Genomic DNA, 21,087 nt, shown 5'->3' with positions numbered 1-21,087 from the left:
ACAAGACAGAGAGATGGTCTAAATATGGACAACATGCATATGGACGACTCCTCAGAGCGGAATGGTGGGACATTGGTATGAGGAAACTACTTCAACCCTAAGTGCTTCAGTCTAAACATCTGGTAATGGCACTATTCTACCAGCAGGTGGAGACAAAGGAGAGAGCTCAACTCAAGGCAGACATCTGCATGCACATTTAAAACAGTGTCCTATTAAACATTCCGATTTTGAAGAGAAAGAAAATACAATTTGCTGTCACTTTGATAGACGTATATATCAAATAAATTAATATTTGTTCGTCTTTTGTTTCTTTCGATGACTCAGCATCTAAGGCATCATACTCTGAGCCTAGATGTCTGACGCTTACTGTGCTGAAATGTAATATCATCTTCATAACCGTTAATAACCGTGCTTTTCTCAACGTCTTTCCCTGCGTACATGTCTGTCTCAGAGTGACTGAGGTGAGGGTTGGTGGCCTGGCTGGCTGTGCCCAGCAGTACCTTGGTGGCTGTGGCCCTCTGCAGCAGGGTGGAGAGGGCGTGGACCTTGCTGCTCAGGGGCTTGGTGACGGGCATGCGCACCACGGGTCTGGGGCTCTCCTCCATGCCCTTGTCGCTCACTGCCTTGATGTGCACCAGGAAGGAGCGGTACTTCCCCCCGGCCATGCCTGCAGGGAACAGAACAACTACACTGAGAGACAGTTTACATACTGAGAGAGTTTAGATACTGATCCGATTATTTTGGTCTCTGTGGGGAAAAAAAAGAAGAAGCAGAACACAAACAACTCTGGGAGGACATAATGTCCCTCCTCCGCCTATTGAGTTGTGGATGTAAAGGATGTGAAATGCTGCAGGTAGGCGTTGTTACCTTTCACCAGCTTGGGGCTGGTGAGGCTCAGCATGCCTGCGTGGCCGGAGAGGTCCAGTCCGCTGGCCAGCCACACAGGGCCGCACAGGATGTCCTCCTTATGGTCCTCCAGGAAGAGGCAGAGCCTTGAGCCTGGAGGAGATGGAAGAGGACCAGCATGAACCCCTCCCAAGAGTCTGACATGTGCCTTTGATAGGGGAAAACTCCCAAGAGACCTAGAGGATATACTATACACTGCGTGCACAATTATTAGGCGAGTGCCTGAAGTGAGTATTATGACCTTGTTATTTCTATGCACATTTTCCAACAAATGGCCAGGTATGTGAATCTACCCCAAGGGTTGACTCCTATCCCATAAGTATCCAATAGAGTTTGTCTAAGGCCAATACACAGCAGTGTCTATCGACTCTTATGGCCAATGTCGGTCCGTGGCATTAACTCTACCTGGCGTCTCCTCGATGTCCATGAACTGGATGTCGTCAGTGAAGTCATGCAAGAGCGGCTGACCGTTCCTCTCCCCATTGGCATGGAGGACATGAGACAGAGGGAAGGAGATCTGTCTGTCAACTGCCGTCTCTGCACAGAGAAGAGAACATCTGTTATTGGAAGGTACTGTAGGTAGGTGAAAGCCAAATAGGAAGATCAATTCGTATTTGATTTGATTTCAAACATGATAATAAATGATTAAAACAATATATCTCCCGAAACACGTTTTTATTACTCTATGGGGTCACGCCGCCATCTTTTTAGATATGATAATAGAAAATTAAGCATAAAATGAAGGCGCAAGGGATCAAGTACATCACTGCCTTCAATAAGCAAGTAGAGTAAGTAGTGCGTCCTCACCGTTGACCTTGCCCAACCCTGGGGCCTTGTTCTTTAGTAGGGTGACTTGGATCTGAGGAATGTTAGTGATGTTGGCATTCATGACAAATTTGAAGTCCACGTGGCCCACCATGCAGGCCTTGGGGAGGACCAGCTCAAACACGTGTTCATCCCAGCTGGAGCTACACAGGACAGAGGACGGACAAATGTAGACATGTGTGTCTGACAATGTTTCTATACTCAACCACACTGACCAACAAACGCATACACGCGCACGCGCACACACACACACACACACACACACACACAGACAGACACACAGACACAGACACACACACCACACCTGTCGCTCTGCAGCTTCCAGGTGCGTGTGTGCTGGGCGGCGTCTCCGTGGTGCTGCTGGTGGAGGTGCTGGGGGTGTCGGCGCTGCTGCTGCTCCTGCTGCACCTCCACCCAGCAGGGCGGCACCGTGGCAGAGAAGCGCGGCGTCAGCGTCTCGAAGCGCGTCAGCTCCACCAGCGACGTCAGGCTCTCCACACCCAGCGCCTGGTCGACCAGGAGGTCAACTCCTGTACGGGGGACAGACAGAGAAGGCTTGAGGCCAGGAAGCAGACTAGAGATTATTATGGCTTCTCATGGTCTGGACTGTTATATCAATCGCCATATTATATGTTTTACAGTGAAGACATTTGATTTGATTTATTAAAGATACCCATTAACTCTTCCTGGGGTCCACACAAAATGTATACAAGAAATCATCCCAAAAATATATAGCAAAGAAGAATAACCCAAACATATACAGTGTTTCCTCCAGGAATTTTTACAATGGTGGCGGGTAGCGTTGACCGCACGCGCGCTCAAAACAACGACGTAATTTCAGCCAAAACTCGAGGATGGCCCAAAAAAATAAAATGTTTTCCCGTACTTCTCCCGTGTGTCTCTTATTGTCTGTGTCTGCATGTTTTTCCAGCATGTAATTCCGTTGTCAATAAAAAATTCGTCTCCCCTTCTTTTCATTATCATTATGGAGGCTTTATGGTTGTTGTAACTATTATGGGGAGCGGTTGACACAGTAGCCGCTTTTCGTGTACGCTGCAGTGGATCCCTTCACAACGCAGAAGAAAGAGGAGAGAGAAAACATTGTCAATGTGCAGGGAAGAATCATGTATCAGCAGGGTTCAACAGTAACGCTTGCCTGGGGCAAGTAAAAAAATTCGCCGGGTTTGTTTGCGCGAGCCCGAAGACGCTGCTGGATCCTGGATCTGTTTACCTGTGTGCAGGAAGAAAAACAGACGGAGCAGGCGCCAGACCAGACTAGATGATTGTGGAGTGAAGAGATTATTAAAGCGTACGCGATGCGACGGGTGATCGACAAGCACGTACACTTTCATAATATCTTCACTCCACGATCATCTAGTCTGGTCTGGCGCCTGCTCCGTGTTCTTCCTGCACACCGATGCACAGATCCAGGATCCAGCACCGTCGTCGCGCATATTGTAACATTTGAAGTAGTTTGTAGACTACACGCAGCCTAGATGTATTCGACCAATCACAAAACAGTTTTGCAAGCGCGTCGCTTCGCGCTTGTGGGTGTGTCTAGCGATGTGAAGGTCTGAAAAGCGGCCTAATTTTTTTTTTTTTTTTTTTTGAGAAATCTGAATGGTGGCGGAGGAAATTCCATCGTGCATGTAGAGGAAACACTGATATATAACATCACAAATTATAACACAAAGGAGAAAAAAAAAGCATCAACATAGATAACAAATAACCCAAACCCCTAACCCACACATAACAAGGAAGAACCATCCATGTGAACCAACATGTTGAGCGACGTTTTCTAAATACCCATGTAATACCCATGTAATTGCCATGTAATTGCCTCTTTTCAAGACCGGCAAACGAGAGATAAAACAACACAGCTGTTCAAGAGCAGAGATGAGGCTTGGCAGGTCTGTCCTACCTGAGATCCCAGGGCTGGAGGGGTTGGAGGGGGGCTTCGTCCCCTCCAGTAGCTGTTCCACCCCTTTAGAAAGGGGGCCGTCGACGAAAATGTCGCCGTCATCTATATCGTCACACAGGCCTCCAATTTGAAGGAAATGAAGTTCTCCACCTGTAGGGTTAAATAGGACAAGCTGTACAGAGACTGCAAACTCATGTTTCATGTCATGTTATTGGAAATATATTCTTTCACATTTCATTTATAAACATTAGGTATCCACCATATTTGATAAAAGACCAGGACATCCACATTACGCCATACAAACTTGATTAATTGTTGTTTTTAAAAGATTCATTAACTATGTTAATATGTATCGTCTTCTAATCGGGCCGGCCCAAAGGATGGACAAGTACACGATCGCATAATGTAATAATATGTCCACCAAATCAAATAACTTCCTATGTATAATTTCAGAGATATATATTTCACTAGGTGTGAACCACACATTGGGCACAAGCAGCAGCACAGCAGCTGGAGGGAACACAGAGACAGGGGTCTCACAGTTCATTATTGTATATATGGCAGGACCTGAAAACTAATTTTGTAGCTCAACAGCTTAGTGTGTTGTTCAATGCAAGATAGACACACCAGCTGGCTGGGGTCTGACTGAGGTTTTAAAGGGGCAGTGTTGTATTTTAGGAAAGACAATTAAGCAATAGGATTCAAGTCAAACATGGTCAGTGTTTAAATAGCAGCATTAAAGCCACAGTCAGTCATTTCAAATAATGTATACTGTATCAGGGTAATGTATACTGCATCAAGCAAAAACATCACAACACACAATAACAAAATCACAACATGCACTCGCTAGTCAAGCCAAAATATTGCAACGCAATGGATTCGGTGAGTAATCCCCACTGCTACCTAGTTAACTATGACACTACTTTACATTGTTAGCAGGCTCACAAAACAAGCTGTGTGTCACAAAATGTATTTACATTTTTCTAAATAAAAGTCAGAACATTAAATTGGCTGCAGGCTTGTTACCTCTTTCACCAGCAGCTGTCACAGTACTGTGATCCCATCAGTTTCCACTGATCACTTAGCTCACGCTTTTATTTAGAAGTTGCGAAAACGAAAATGGAGGTTGAAATGTCATAATTTGCCGCGTTGTCGTTCAGAGAACAGATGCCAAACTGCCAACATGTTTGCTGTAACTGACTTGGCAGTAAGCACTACAGTAGTAGGCAGTCATCACTCAATGCCTGTCTCATTCACAGAACAGCATGGTTTGCTTGCACTGTTTGATGGCGTCATCAAAACATACGTTTCGTGTTCGGTAAACATTCTGTCTTTTCACACATTTTTCATAATTTTGGTGGGCGAACTTTCGGTGGATCCCTAATTAATGTATTTAATAAACAAATAATATTTTTCCTGTTTATCCATCTAAATTGGATATTTCATACACTTGTTTAAACAATGCAAATCAAGTTAGCAGTTAGTTAAGAAATGTACTTCATGACAACTACGTCTCAGATAGAGTTCCAGGAATATATTTAAATCAACCAAACCTTTTGACTTGCTGTAAAACACAAATGATATGAAATGTTAACAATAACATTGTTCCTTTCTCCATATTTGTTGAAAGCTACCCCGTAGCACAGACTGGGAATCAGCTGCTAGACCAGACTACCAAACAAATGGAATCACTTTCACTTCAAGTAAACTGCCCTCCTAATAGGAGGGCACCATGGCTGTGTGATTCATCATCTATCACAATGACAACGTGGATTCACCTGCCATGGAAACAAAAGAAGCTACTACAGCCTCTCCTCACCTTTGGTGCAAGCGCACAGCCGGTCCGTCCCAGAGCAGTAGGTGACGGACACGAAAGGGTCCATCTCGTCCACCGCCCCGCCCTTCTTGGGAGGCTCCACTTTGGCTAGCACCTCCAGAGTGGACAGGTCCAGGATCATGATGTACCCTGCCTGCGTGGTGACCACCAGATGGCCCAGCCCGGCCACGTCCCCCCGCTGCTTCTCCTTGAAGCCAGAGGCGGCGGCGGCCGTGTTGCCGGTGGTCGCCCCGGAGCTGGTCCCCGTGCCGTTTTTGAGCCCCGACTGAGACGTGTCCTCTGAGGCCTCCTCGCTGTCGTCCTCCCTCCCGTCCAGCACGTCCGGGGGCAGCAGGATGAGGGAGGTGACGGCGTCGCGCGGGTCGCTGATGTGCTGCACCTTCACCGGTTCGTCTTCTAGCGTGACGATGCGCGTGGAGTAGTTGAGCTTATAGAGAGCCAGGTAGCCCCCCCCTCCACCTCCTCCTCCTCCTCCGCCGCCCCCCGGCGCCCTGGCTTGCTGCTGGTGGTCGACGGGGGGCAGGATGAGCGGGGTCTGCGGGGGCGAGGCGGCCGGGTGGTGGTGGGCCTCGTGGCCGTTGGCCAGCGTGGGGAGAGGCTGGAGCTCCCCTTTGCGGCGGCTGCAGAGCGCCGAGTGGAGGCGGTTGAGGTTGTTGAGCGCCTCCACCTGGTTGATGGCGCTGAGGGACTCCACGCTGCACGGCTGCAGGCCCACCAGGAGGTGCGCGCCGTCCGAGCACGGCGTGATGGAGTCCACGTACAGGTTCTCCTCCTCCAAACGCTTGGGCAGACGCAGGCACTGCACCAGGGCGCCGGGGCGGGGCGGCGCGGCCAGGGACGAGCTCCACTTGTCCCCGTCCAGGGCATCGAGGGCGGCCAGGTTGGCGGCGGCGGCGTGGGCGAACTGCTGGATGTAGGTGATGGGCGGGTCCTGGAGGAGCAGCTGCTCATGGGTGTCGAACTCCATCTCGATGATCTGCGGCACGGTGAAGCCCTCGTCGTGGAGGCCTTTGCTCATCAGGTTGTTCATCTGGGCGAACACCTTCCCCGACGACTTGTCCTCCGACTCCTTGATGCTGTAGAGCAAGAGCACGGGCATAGTCCTGCGTACGGGGGGCGCGGCGGGGAGGGGGAGGGGGGCCGCGGGGTTGTGGGGCGAACCCAGGAGGTCTGTGGGGGGGTGACAGGTCTCTATCTCCATTGGGCCCTGGTCGGGGCAGGGGTGGAGGGGCTCGGGGCCCTGTGTCCTGAGGGGGCCGTCCATGGTGCGGCGGGAGGAGGCGGGGGGCGGGGGGGCGGCGTGCGTGGAGCCGGCCAGCGGGCGGTAGCTGAGCAGGCCACCGGCCAGCAGGCAGGGGAAGGGAATGTTGTGGTGCTCCAGGGGCTTGTCCTTGGCCTTGTCGGCCTTGGCCTGGGCCAGGGAGGGGTTGGCCCCCAGCTCCTCCAGGTCCTTGACCGTGTCCTCCAGCACGCTGGCCACCACCTCCCACTGGAGCTTCTCAGGCTGCTGCAGGACGCTGAGGGCCGTCACGCCCAGGCTCACCTCCATGCTCTCCCTCTGGGACGAGTGGCCTGGGACACAGGGGAGAGGAGAGGGGGGGTTAGAGGGAAAGCTCCCCACAATACTAAATCACCTCATCATAAGCTCCGGACCTGGGGTGATAGGGCCTTTTCAGCCGCAGCCCCGTTCCTCTGGAACGCCCTCCCCAACCTCATCAGACAGGCCAACACCCTGCCAACATTTAAGCAGGCCCTCAAAACCCACCTCTTCAAGCTTGCCTTCACCAGTTAACCCTCTCCCCCTCTCGATCTTTTCAGTTTGTAAAGCGTCTTTGAGTGTCTAGAAAAGCGCTATATAAGTCTAATGTATTATTATTATAATCAATGTACAGGAGGGTCTGCTCTGCAGTCCAGTACCTTTACGAAGGTACATTGTAGTGTTAGCATTGTTGCATTCAAAAATACAAGCGTGGTAGGACCCCTATTAGCATGCCTGAACCATTTAAATAAATGTCAAGCCGGCAAAAGACAAGCTGCCGGTACCTGTCACAGACTCTGATCTGGAATGCTCTTCACTGTCGGAGTCCTCCAACTGATCATCACTGGTTGAAACACAAAAAAAAGAGATATCACATCTGCCAGTTACAAGTCTTCTTTTACAGTTCTTAGGCACAGAAGTACAACGACAATAAATAGCTGAACTAATACAAACACTCAACATCATAAAATGGAGAAAGTCAATGAAGTTAATATACACCATTTAGCTGACACTTTTATCCAAAGCGACTGACATAGCAGTGAGCGCATCCATTTTCAGTATATATGGTCCCAACGGGAATCGAACCCACTACATAAGCGTTGTTAGCGCCATGCTCTAGCAACTGAGCCACAGAGGACACAGGAGTTGTGAGTTACCTGTCTCCCTCTAGTTTTGGTATGTCCGAACAGCTGGAGGAGTCTTCCAGCCATGCTAAGGTGGGCCTCCTGGTCTCCTGCTCGCTGCCAGACAGGAGCAGCTGATGCAGGATCGCCGGGTCGTAGGGATTGATTTCAAATTTTAAGTGCACCTGAAAGCGAAAGGGCAAGAAAAAAGAAAAGAAAAAATGCTTTCCTGAATCTGTATGCATTGTTAATCGTTTGTTCATGAAGCTCTGAGGTAATGCTATCAGCGTGTCAGTGGATGTATAGGGACGTGTTGTAAAAAATGTACAAAGGCACGATGTGTGGTAGACGACCTAAAACCTGGTCCCAACTCCTATCGTTGATCTCTATGGGAGACGTCCTCCTGACGTGTGGCTAGATCAAACCTTGATTCCATCAGTGTCACGTCTCTTCACTCCCTCACACAGAACACCGCCACACAGCCTCCTCACCTTCATCAGCTTGGACACGTCCCAGATGCAGATCTTGCCCCGCTTGGTGGCCGCTGCCAGAAAGTGGGGGCAGCTGCCGAAGCCGTAGCAGGCGATCTTATCCGAGCCGTCGGGGCTGGGGAACTGGGCGGGGCTGGTGGCCAGGGTGACGGACAGGGGAACGTTCTGGGTGTGCTCCCCCTTCACAAACGGACAGTTGGGGGAATGTCGCTCGTGCTCAGACCTTAGTGAGTGGGGGGGGGGGTTGTAAAAGATGATGATAAGTGACAAAGAGGTTACACACAGTGTATACAGTTCTGAGTAGAGCTCAACAGATCGGAGCAGCGATATTATCAGGCTTTTACAAAAATATCTATCAGCATATATCCCTCGGATAACGCACCAATACAGCTGTACGGTACAAAGATGTGCCTCTCATTTCTAAATTATAGAATTAGAAAGTAAGTGTAATGATGTTTTTCCAGAGCAAAATACATACATGTAGACTTTTATGAATGAATAAACTTTATTGGCTGTTACTTGAGTGCTTACTGAAGTAGCTGGAATTTAGCAACATTACATTTAGCAACAAGTAACATTAGCTCTTTTAACTGCACTCAATTATCACAGTTGCTAACTGTTGACTGAACAACACAGTTATTCAGCATTAGGAGTCACAGTAAGGTATTATTTAACAATCACTTATTTCACCAGTTAACATGGCTAGCTGGCAAAATATATCGGCATCGGTGGACATCTACATTTTTGGCATTTAGCAGATGCCTTTATCCAAAGCGACTTACAACAAATACATTAGTCTAAGTGATTGGATCATCTAACCATCAGTCACCAAAGTCTCTGCTCAGGGGCTGTCAAGCTAAATAGTGTCTACCTTTGAAAGACCTAATTACATCATCCCGGACAGATTTTGGCAGGCAGACACTATTTGGCATGACAGGGCCATTGGCAGTCATAATGCTAGAAGGAAGAATTCAGTTTAGGAAAAAAGTAATTATTTTGGGTACTGGATCCAAAAATCCACTATCGTTCAGGCTCGAGTACTGAGCATTAAACATCACAAGACTCTTTGGTGGTGTTTAGGTATTATCAGCCGAATGAAAAGGTCAGGTGTGGGTGGTACGAGTGTGAGATGCTCTCACCATGGCTCATCTGTGGGCTCCCAACACACTAGACAGACACTGCAGGTGAAACACATGGCTCTGTCGTCACCTCCAGAGGCAGGCTACACAGGAAGACAAGACCAACACTGGATTGTTACAATTTGAGTTTTACTGTAGATATTACTTATAATAATAATGATAATTACTTAGATAAGTACTATAGTTGTCCTGAAAACTTGGTGCCCTTTTCTCAGCGTATGCCCTATTCCATTGGCATGGCAACACTGGACAGGAGCAAAGTGATTGGTGCAGTCTCCATAGTTACAGCCGCTTATTAAAAAGTTTGGTCTCAGTGAAACAAGTGAAAGGACCATGTCAGAATGGCACTTTCAATTACTTGTTCAGGATTGTTATTTAACCAAATCTTTATTTCTCACTTAAAAGGCAACTAGATGGAAGAACTGAGAGTGTCAAGAGTTTTTGGAGTATACTTGGGCGTGTATGTACAGCAATCAACAGAAATAAAAGACCGGGTCTATTTTAGTTTTTTTTAAAGAACATAACATAGAACATAGAACATAACAATAACAAAGAGCAGGTGGGGAAAGGAGATGTCCTTACACTGCCTACCTGGTGGTAAAATCCTGCTTGGGCCATGGGGTCCGGCTGTGCCCACCTGTACCCAGCGTGGGGCCATGACATGAACGTTTCCCTCCTATTAGCCTCGCTGTACATCAATGATCTGAAAAACATCACTGGTCAACATCTCAATTCAACAAAGTATGCAAAGAAAAAAAGCCATCCAGGGGGGCATCCCATCAACGACGCTAAAGGAAAATTGAGGCTTATTTTCTTGCGAGACTCATCAAAATAAGTCTAGATTTTCCTTTAGCGGCGTTGATGGAATACCCCCCAGCAGCGGTGATTTGGCTAAAACAAACTAACTCACTAAACTCATTCAAAATAAAAATAAGTATACCAGCACTTACCTAAGCATGTGACACAAAAAAAAACACAGACAACTAGAGGAACTTAGGAAAAAGGTCAGCTAGTGACGTACCTATCTACAGAGCGGCCCGGGCCCACCCCGAGCTCAGGCCGTGCGCTTGGTAAGAGGTAGGACAGCCTGTCCATGATGGACGAGGCCACAGACAAGGCAGCAACGTTCTGGTTTATCTTCTTTAGCTCGTTGACGATGGCACTGGCAACCAGCTTTAGAACATGGTGGGGGAGATGGAACGTCACCGTTGCCCACTGGGGAGAGAAGGGGGAAGGGGAGAGGGAGAGAGAGGGGAGGAGAGAGAATGACCAGGTTAGAGTAGCAAGAGACAGGTGGCCGTGCTGCAGGTATTATTGAGAATTAATAATATCCTCTATCATGTACTAGTACACAACAGACACCACATCCCTGCTGGCACACACACAACTGACTTAAGTCAACAGCCAGGGATCGTCCACTCAAACACATACTATACAAAGTATGCCACTCCCAGAGAGGTCAGTGGGAAAGTTAAAAGGGAAATCCATCATTGGGACACAAGCTGATTATTGCATCTGGCCGAGGAAGAGACAAATGTTGGGTAAACTGCCAATATCTGCATTACACTTGTGGTGTGTGTGTGTGTGTGTGGGGGGGGGGGGTTATTAGGGTTGGGTGGTATCAATTGTTTCACACCTTTATACCATCCTCAGTTTACCGGGGTATACAGTTTTACCACAAAAACATACATAGACAACAAAGTTGCGTTGGGAAAACTGAATTATTGGTGAAGACAGCTATACTGTATGACCTAGGTTCTGGGCCCTGGACAGTCTGGACGGATTGATGGCAGCTGCTGGATTGAAAATCAGGTGTAGTGCTGAGGCACAAATGTGTACATTTCAAGCCTGCAAACTGCGACACTTTAAATGAATGTGCAATAACACTATGTGCAATATGACAACCCTAGGGTACATAAGGTTGCAGAGAATAGGAAATGTTAGAATAGGTATAGCATAGCATAGAGTACAGCACAGTGTTTTATTTGTACAGTATAGTATAGTGGATAGTGTACATAGCCTTTATTTATGTAAACCAGCTCCTTTCCCTTCTTGTTTTTTTTCCGTTTTTTTTTCTTTCCTAGCACCAGGGGAGCCCCCCCTCCCAAATGTCGTTGTTTGGTACCTGTACTATATCAATGACAATAAAGACCATTCATTCATTCATTCATTCATTTAGCCTAAACAATCATTTAAACGTTACATCCCAATCACAAGTAGACAAACTAAGTTGGACAGCATAATATGACAGCTTAATATATATTATGGTCATTTATTTTATGGTACACAATTTCTTAAAAGATGTCAAATATGTGACATAATGGAAGGTGATTTGCTGCAGAAGTACCCTGGCAAGCCCACACAGAAGCAGTGGGCTCCCCTCAGATACGTGCACATATTAGGACAGACACATCTGACAATTGGAGGAGGAAGGGAAGGAGGGAGTAAATTGGGGATCTCCCCGAGTGTGGGCCTGGGCTTTCACATTAACCGATGGTGGTCTAGTCAAACGGTACGCACCGAACGATGGTTAGGGGGGGGTGGGGGCTTGTTGGGGTTGGGTGGATCTCAAGATTTGACAACTTTCAGATTTGTTTTACCACAGGATTGATTACACTGAGAGTGGAGAGTGGGCATGGAGACAGGAGCTGTGCTGGCTTGTTTCCCCCCTCTGCCCCCCTGGCTATTAATATGTGGATGAGATTCTGCAGTGGGCTGCTCTTTGTGTGTCGCAGACTGCAGTCAGGTCTCAGGATCTCAACACTGCTGAAAGGAAACACTTGTGCGCATAATGAAACGAGAGACAAGTGCACTGTTACAAGCACACAGAGGGGGTCTCTCTTCTCTGCCACGCGAGGCTATGCAGGAAATAAACAGAATCAGTGCGAGTGCGACGAGTGTGAAAGGGAGGAGAAAGAATTAGCGAGGAACAACAGCCTTCGCTAGGACATAACAGAACTTCCTAGCCCATCCGTGACATTGTGTCACATGGGAAGAAGCTACCAAACTATAACCACAACCACCAAAAGCCAGACTAACCACCTAATTATTATTACTATTAACCATGAGACCCCAGAGCACGAGCTCCCAATTTTCTTTCTTTTTTGGGTCAAAATGTTAGTTTAAAGAAATGTGGCTGGTAAAAACAAAAAACTTTGGCATCCACCAGACACCTTGGCTGGGAGACCTAAAAATGCCCCATTTATTGGTCAGTGGTTTTGTAGTCATGAATTACAGAATTTAGGATATCAGCACTGCAACGCTTAGCACAAGCACAATGAACGATCCAAAACAACTAGATTCAGAATTCAGCACTTGATTAACCAGGGTTCTGGTCAACTTGGCTGCACCACTAGCCCATGTACAATATGTATTTAGTAATGATAGTTAATCCATCTTTGATCGCCAATGACATGGTCGTGAATTGTGTGTGTGTGTGTGTGTGTGTGTGTGAACTGTGTGTGTTGAATCACTTCGTAAAGGTAGTTAAAAACAAAAGTAAACTGACCAAAGCAGTTCAGTAGTTCACCTTCCTAGATAGACAATTACTCAGCAGCTTTGTGGTGTTAGAATTCATTCCACACTAGTTCCAGGACCTTGTTTCCTTGGAGAAAAGGGTGCAAAGGTTGGTGTACTGGTTGTATGTTACTGAGGAACTTCATTCCTAGTCAATAATCTCTTGTGGTCTTACTTACGATTGATTTTATTTATGACTGTATTGTATGCATCTGTAAATCTCGAATCTTTTTATGTTGTGTTGGTCTTTTTAATGTGTTATGCATGTTATAGCATTTTCCCTTTAGGTTACATATTGATGACCCTCCATGCACAAACACTTCTTCAACTGCATTCCCAATGTCAATGTAGCTAGCTAGTTTAGCTGTACACTTACAATACCACACCAACACACCACCAACAAAGCACACTTCGACGACAGCATTGCAAGAGTGCAGCGAGCTACAGCAATAACAGTTTAACCTTAAAGCTAGTGATGCTCCGATCTGATCGGCGCCGATCGGTATCGGCCGATATGGCCTTGATCGGTTTTGATCGGAGTTCTCAAAACTGCCGATCAAACACGACCGATCAGTTTACAAAATGGCGTCGCCAGTCTGGAAATATTACACAGTGCAGTGTTTCCTCCAGGAATTTTTACAATGGTGGCGGGTGGCCGTGACCGTGCGCGATTTTTTTCGCGCGCACGCGCATGAAACGCGCACGCGCGCGCTCAAAACAAGTTTTTTTTTTTTTTTTTTTTTCTAATCACAGCCAAAACTAGAGAATGGCCCAAAAAAAAAAAAAAATGAATACAGAATATAAACTTGTGACTGACAGTCACATACACACACAAAGATCATCAGCTATAATATAATACGAAGTTGGCCTACATGAGCACAAAAGCGGCTAACGTTACTGATTAACTGTTTACTGTAGTGCAGAGAGATGGTAGTCGTAGGCGGCGTATCAAATGACAAAGCTAAACGTTTAATGAAGGACATGAACGATTGTCAACAACACACTCAAGCAGTAAATAGAACAGTCTAAACAACTTGGGTACTACGGACGGAACAATAGTCTCAACCTATAGTTCCGTGCGTGAATTATGTCAACCCACCACATTACAGAAGTAAAATCACAGTCAGATGGAGCATTCGGTAAACAGCTGAGTATCAGCTGAGTTAAAGAAAACAAACTCTTACCTTTGATGAGACCCACATGAGCCCTGTTTTCCCGTACTTCTCCCGTGTGTCTCTTATTGTCCAAATGTTCCCTGAATTTTAGCTGCATGTTTTTCCAGCATGTAATTCCGTTGTCAATAAAAAAATCGTCTCCCCTTCTTTTCCCCTTGACAATACTGTGTCGTTGCTAAAGTGACGGCACATAAGAATCGTTTTTTGACTTGCTAATGTCTGCTAACGTAGCACTTGAAACTGGCGCCGTTCTCTGGACTGCAGCTGCTCCCGCGTTAGCATTAGCATCCATCTTTTCTTCTCCCTTCTCACCGTCACGAGCTCAAATGACACTTGTCGGCCGATCTAACTCTTAACACTCACTTACAGGACTTCTGACACCATGTCGTGTTATTCTATTAAACATACACGTGAGTCCTTCTGTATTTCAATGTAAGTGTCTTTATTTTAACTCGCTCTGTAAGCTCTACAATACCGGTCTCTTGTTGTCTCGTCGTAACCTGCCCACCTGACCTGGGGGGTATTCCATCAACGTCGCTAAAGGAAAATCCTGGCTTATTTTTGATAACTCTCGCGAGACCTATCAGAATATGCCTGGATATTTGTAAGAACTCTCGCGAGATTTATCAGACTAAACCTGGATTTTCCCTTTAGCGATGTTGATGGAATACCCCCCGGATGTCACTACGGTGGCCTGTACACAATAACAATAATACCACAGTTCACATTTAGACCAATCAGGAGGAGCCCTTGTGTCACGTCGTCAACTGAATGTCATTAATCTGATTTTGGATCAGCGGTTAGAGAGAGATGGGCGTGGATTTAGGTGCACTTTTAGTCAACATCCATTATAGCGCTGATCTAGGATCAGATATATTTTAATCAGCTAAAACGTTTTTGTTTTTTTTGTTTTTTTGAGATTTTTTTTTTTGTTTTGTGTGGACTGAATCAATTCGTGGCGGAGGAAATTCCATCGTGGCGGCCCGCCACCAATAAATGCATGTAGAGGAAACACTGCAGTGTCGGAAAGAGACAACAAATATGCAGTTTGTAATGTCTGCTCAAAAGAAATTCCTCGCGGAGGAACGCACGCAAGGACTTTCAATACCACGAATATCATACGGCATTTGCTGCGTTCGTCGATTCGCTCCGAGAGCGCCGAAGCGCACACTGGGCTCGACGTCATAAAGGGACCGAGTGCTTTGATTGGACGAGAGGCGTTCCACGAGTGCTGGTCAGAGTTCCAGCGCGACTTCACGAGCGTAGTGTAGGTAGTGTTCAGCGACGTCATGTGACCCCGCGAGCAGGAAGTCACTAAGCTAGACTAAGGTCCATAGCAACAACAACTATTAGCGCGAGAGTTTTAGGTCTTTCTCTGTGCACCTTGCACAAGTGTAGATAGCGAGCGACTTTTCAGCATAGCAGGACATATTTGAGATGATAAGAGGAACAGGCTGAGTGCCAAAAACGCTGAGATGCTTGTATTTCTCAAGGCTAATCTGCCAGTGATGCTGCTTAATCAGAAGTAAGGTTTGAGTCTGAAATCTCCTTAGGTGCAATGTTTAGTTTTTTTGTTTTATTGATTATTGCTGACTTGCTGTCTTATCTCCTCCTAAATATGACTTGAAACTGACTGACTTGAAACAGTATTTTATATTTGGCTATAGCCTGTTTATGTTGCAGTTTAGTTTGGGTATGTTTATTGTTCCTCAGGAAAGCTACAGTATAAGCTCCAAGTTCTCTAAGAGCCCCTAGTTCCTCTCATTCGAGTGGAATGTTGCACATTTGATGTGACAGTGTACATTTTATTTATTATGATTTTTATTTTCACATTTTATTTGTTTTTCCTGAAGTAAGCTACAGGTGGTTGTGAATTCAATAAAACAGATGGTTGTCAATTCATGATACTTTCTCATCTCCTAATTTCATTTGAATACTTAATATACAATGTCAATGGTGTTAAGAATAATTAAAAACATAAATAATGCTACACAATAAATAGAATGCTTCAATTGCCATTTTCGACGCTGTGATCGGTGATCGGTGATATCGGATCGGCAGATCACTGATTCCAGTGATCGGTAGGGATGCTCCGATCTGGATTTTTGGGGCCGATACCGATCACCGATTTTTTTCCTCAAGATCAACCGATACCGATACCGATTTTTTTTTTAATACATAACTGTAGGCCTACTGACTGGATAGCCTACATATTTTTTGCTTTTTAGACAAAAGTTTTGATCCATTAGGCACCAAGCAAACGCAGACCCATTTTTATGGCATAGTAAAGGTCTGGCCTATCACCCAGTTAGGGCCTGAAGCCCAAGTCAGTCGATATGGCTGTATAAAAGACATCATAAACGTGGCCTTCATGGTTTACATACTGTTACGTCCTCCTATGTTTTCTGTTCAGTTATCTGTCTTCCCCAGGAAAAAAAAATAAAAAAAATAAAAATAAAATCGGTTTTTGCGATCGGCCATTTTTGCCGATCACCGATCGAGTCATTTGGAGTGAAATCGGCCGATTTAAATCGGTGGCCGATAAATCGGAGCATCCCTAGTGATCGGCACCAAAAACCCTGATCGGAGCATCTCTACTTAAAGCCCAACAACATGGATAGACAACATAGCTAGTTAGCCTAGCTACATGACTTTCACTCCAACTTTAGGCAAGCATGACAGCTTCCTTCGTGTACCTGTCAATACGAAAGACACATCAAACTTTATTCGAGCGAGCTATCTAGTCTTGCATGTAATATGCAATCAAGTGTCATGGGCTCAAAACACAAAATGTAGCTCTGCATGTTTTAAATTGCACAACGTTATTAGCTACAAGACATTCACAAAAAGCATTCTAGAATAAATTCCGAACACAGAGGTTGGTGTGGAGCCTTAGTGGCAGAAGGCTGCAACCTGCCTCACCTGACCCAGCAAGCAGCTGACACGTGGTACACTCAACCGCTTGGGTGGCCAAGTTTAACGTGTGGACAAAACACATTATGTGGTTCTAGCCCGGCCTCTCTCACTGCAACGTCCATATTCCTCACATTGTCAGAAGCAAACATCGCGATTAATTTTTCATCTCACCGATTTGAATCGTCACACATTTGTAGCGATAATTAACTGCCTCACGATGCAGTTCTACCCCAATAAAACCATCTCTTTGACTATCCTACCGTCTTGACCATCAGACTCTCACTTTCATTCAAATGCCCAGTCAGGCTCGTCCAATCTAGCCATCTATGACCCATCTATGACCCAACATACCGTCTATCTAACCTTTCAACTACCTAGCCAATCACTACTGCTTCACTCAGTATAACCCACACTGATTAACATCTTCATTATTTTGCTCTTTCTATACCTCCCCTCTCGTTCATCTATCCACTCATCCATCCAATCAATCTCTCTTTTTCTTTCAACTACCCAGAAAGTCATCATCGACCCTTCAAGCTTTCAGACACCAATTAAAGAATTAAGCTTTTTGTAACTGCAAAAACTCTCATCCAGTTAACCAACAAACTCTACCAATCTCAACCAACCAACTCTCTACCCACTCCACTGAAGTACCCCTGGCTCATCCTATCCACCAATTAATCTATCCAACCAACCAACAGACAAACCAACCAACCATTATCCATCCATCTAACCAACCAAACCATCTTTAACTTTATCTGCTACTATAATTACTCACTTTCTAACCAGCAAATATATCTAGCATCCAAACCATCTTTTAAACTTTTTCTACAACCAAAATAAGACTTTGCAAGCCCACAAAAGTTTCTTCTGGAACTTTTTCTTCTAGTTTACTCTTACAGCCTACTGTTTGTTGATGTAGTCTTCAGGCATTCTCTCATATTGGCAGCAACAGGCTACACGCCACAGCAGGAAGTGATGACACTTATCATGCAAACTATTGAATTTGAATCGAGACAGGAGTCAGAATTTGGAGTATCAGCCTGATTGGGACTGAGGGCAATGAGAGAGACTGATTCCTTAGAAACTAGGAACATAGCCTAGAATCTAGGACAGGAAAATCTAGACTTTTCCAGGGCGCCTTGGTGGCCAGGGGCCAGGGTGGGTAATCCGGCTGTGCTTTATGTGGATAAATACATACCGCCAGGACCCAGTAGCAGACACTGCTGTATCAGCTCCCCCAGCTTACCGTTGATTGGATTGTGGGGACATAACACTATGCAATACTTTTACCTGATTGCATTTTTCAATACAACGGAAAAAGTAAGTCACAAACTGCCACGAGAGGAATGCTAAGTACTGTAAAGCTAATATATATAGTAACAGTGACTTGAGCACCTGAATAATAATAACACAAAAATAAGAATAATTGAAACTAGGCAAATTTGCATTTGTACTGCCTGGCCACTGTGGTCTATAGCAAGATGATGGACGACTTGTCCACACACAGTGCAGACTCTTCCGTGAAAGAGAACACCTGCATGGCGCATATGGCTCACAGATGGAGCGTAAAACATCGCAACGCCACCCTGTAAAAAATTGAGAGATAGCGAGTTCACTCACCTTGGCCACTTTGTGATTGGCTGCCGTCTCGTGTGAGGTATTCTTCAAGCCTTCTTTGAGCTGAGTGATGAACACGTCGTAGCCCTCTGTGTTGGACACATCTACCTTCTCTAGACAGGCCGACAGCATCTGCTGAGCCTGCAACACACACACGCACGCACACACACACACACAGTCATGAGTCATGGATAAGTCATCACTACTCATTCAGTACGCTCAATTAGTCAGGAATATAATAATAACAGCATGAAAGCCTTCACACACTTAGATGGCACACACTTTTTTCTATTGTTTTTATAGTATATTCTCTTACATATACACATTTTTAAAACATTTAATTGAACAGGTGCTGCTGCTTGCATTCATCACCGACTATAGCAGAGGGAAAGAGAGCAGTAGGCACGCTGCAAGTTTATATTTCCCCAAAATGAACACTGTAGTACCCTATAGCATGTTCAGTACCCGCATTATGTCTTAGAATGAGGGGCTGTGCCATCCTCAGTCTCCAGAATGGATAAGACAGCACAGACTGGCTGGAACCTTTTGTGTGTCGCTCCGAATAAAACAATCTTAGTCCTAGTCCACACACACACACAGGTATTTCTGAAGACAGTGTTTTGCTCCTTCGTTCTAAAAGAAAATCCCGCAAAAACTATTTTAAATGCTCACAAACATGCCAGGCCAGTAGGTGGCGATAAAAAGTTATGTCAAACACCACAGAAGAGGAGCATGCACACTGATGGGCTTCTTCTTGAGCGGCGAATACAACAACAACACAGCATAGTGAAATCGAAAGGAAAGAACAATAGAGTCTGCCATTGCACAAAATGTCACCTCTGGATGATGTAAACAAAGGAGATAACGGCGCAAACTCTGACGTCACAAGCCAAAACAAAAGATTTACCTGTCCACACGTCAACACTGAAAACTGAGTTTCTGAATATTTTCACCGTGGAAGTGAAGGGAGTTTTGCAAAAGGTCAGTTTTCAGTGAAATGAGGGAACATTTAGCTACATTAGCCTCATAGTTTGACGTAGATTTTGAGTAAAACAGTGAGACATGCGGACAATAAACAGTCAGCCACGGGTCATAAAGTAGAGCAGGCCTCTGGGATCAAAGAGATTGCACTGGCACACTAATACATTAGGACTTTGACAAAAACTAACTTTGACAAGCCATGCCAGTCAACTTTTAACTGTTTATCACCTACAAAGTCTTCTCCTTAGGCATTGCTAAATAAGGTTAGGCCTAAGTGACTAAATAAAGACAACTTAATCACAGCCTGTGGACCTGTCGTAAGCAACAGAAAACATTAGGGGTTCTCTTGGAATTGGTGTTTCACTTTCTATGCATGATCTTTTTTAGGAAGAGCTTGTAGTAACACAGTGAGGCCAGATGTACAACCGTTCATTAAAGGGAGTAATGCAGTGTTAACGTCTGTGTAAACAGGTCATCTACACACCACAAATAAAGGACTTGAAACAAGGATGACAGCCATCAGACTTCAAGACCATTATGGATTGATTGAGTCCCTTTTTGAGACGCTGATACGCTTAACTTGAATCTTCCCTACATCACCCCTCAGACGTCAGACTGACACGCCCTCCTCCACTTGTCACCAAAGCCATGTCATGCTCAATCAGTGCTATGCGAAAGGGAGTGGTGGATTCTCCACACTTAGCCATGGGTGTTCAATCATGGTGGACCAGTTTTTCGACATTACAAGGCAGTCTTGTGGTCTTAGTTGTGTGAGCTTAAGCTGGCAGAGCTTAAAGCAATGACAAATTCATATTATCAATCTGTTTGTAATCTGTTTGATTAACTTGTGTCCAATTATGCATGTTCACCACCATAGAGAGTGTGTGTCACCGAAAACTGTAAACTAGAGTAGTGATGATTTGGCCAAATTCACTTATTCATTCTCAAAATGAATTCTGCACATAGGCAAATGTTGGGAGAGTGATAGTCACTATGTTATTGTACAAGTGAAATAAGGCTAATTTCAGTTGTGTAATAATCCAAACTACTCAACTCCATAACTCCTGCAAATAAATAAGTTTATCTTTACCTTTAAGATTACTTATCTTATATTTATAAAATAAATAACAATGTTGTTACTAGAGTACGGTACTGTGTTAATATAAGTAAACTAACTAGCAACTAAAAGTGTTACCACATACATTTCCCTAGGTAAAAAGCTGTTCTTCATCTAATGTTGAAATAATTACGTATGTCATTTGTCATTTATGTGTGTGTGTGTGTGTGTGTGTGTTCTTCTTGCTTGCTTTTAGGAGAGTTTTAGGTCAGGCCACTGTTAAAGGAATTTTAATCCAGTGGTTTTGTTGTTTTCCTTAGT

General features: G+C 45.3%; 2 protein-coding genes across 2 annotated transcripts in view; both read right to left on the bottom strand.

Annotated features, from left to right (window-relative positions):
• yipf4 (Yip1 domain family, member 4) overlaps window positions 1–21,087 on the bottom strand; it is a 62,048-nt gene that overhangs the window by 27,928 nt on the left and 13,033 nt on the right. The gene's annotated exons all lie outside the window — the stretch shown is intronic.
• The window catches only part of birc6 (baculoviral IAP repeat containing 6), a gene marked incomplete at its 5' end in the record, with an annotated part of 126,890 nt that overhangs the window by 99,099 nt on the left and 6,704 nt on the right, over window positions 1–21,087 (bottom strand). The window contains 14 exons of the mRNA XM_080548216.1: window positions 501–667; window positions 868–999; window positions 1,312–1,443; window positions 1,714–1,874; window positions 2,036–2,261; window positions 3,653–3,802; window positions 5,472–7,061; window positions 7,533–7,591; window positions 7,905–8,056; window positions 8,363–8,585; window positions 9,502–9,584; window positions 10,093–10,204; window positions 10,523–10,716; window positions 18,732–18,869. Coding sequence (XP_080404342.1) covers window positions 501–667; window positions 868–999; window positions 1,312–1,443; window positions 1,714–1,874; window positions 2,036–2,261; window positions 3,653–3,802; window positions 5,472–7,061; window positions 7,533–7,591; window positions 7,905–8,056; window positions 8,363–8,585; window positions 9,502–9,584; window positions 10,093–10,204; window positions 10,523–10,716; window positions 18,732–18,869 — 3,519 coding nt within the window. The remainder of the gene's footprint in view (window positions 1–500; window positions 668–867; window positions 1,000–1,311; window positions 1,444–1,713; window positions 1,875–2,035; window positions 2,262–3,652; window positions 3,803–5,471; window positions 7,062–7,532; window positions 7,592–7,904; window positions 8,057–8,362; window positions 8,586–9,501; window positions 9,585–10,092; window positions 10,205–10,522; window positions 10,717–18,731; window positions 18,870–21,087) is intronic.

Source organism: Nansenia antarctica (assembly GCF_963989245.1).
Source record: "Nansenia antarctica genome assembly, chromosome: 1".
Classification (NCBI taxonomy): domain Eukaryota; kingdom Metazoa; phylum Chordata; class Actinopteri; order Argentiniformes; family Microstomatidae; genus Nansenia; species Nansenia antarctica.
Note: the sequence above shows the minus strand (reverse complement) of the source record. Positions and strands in the feature narration are given on the sequence as shown.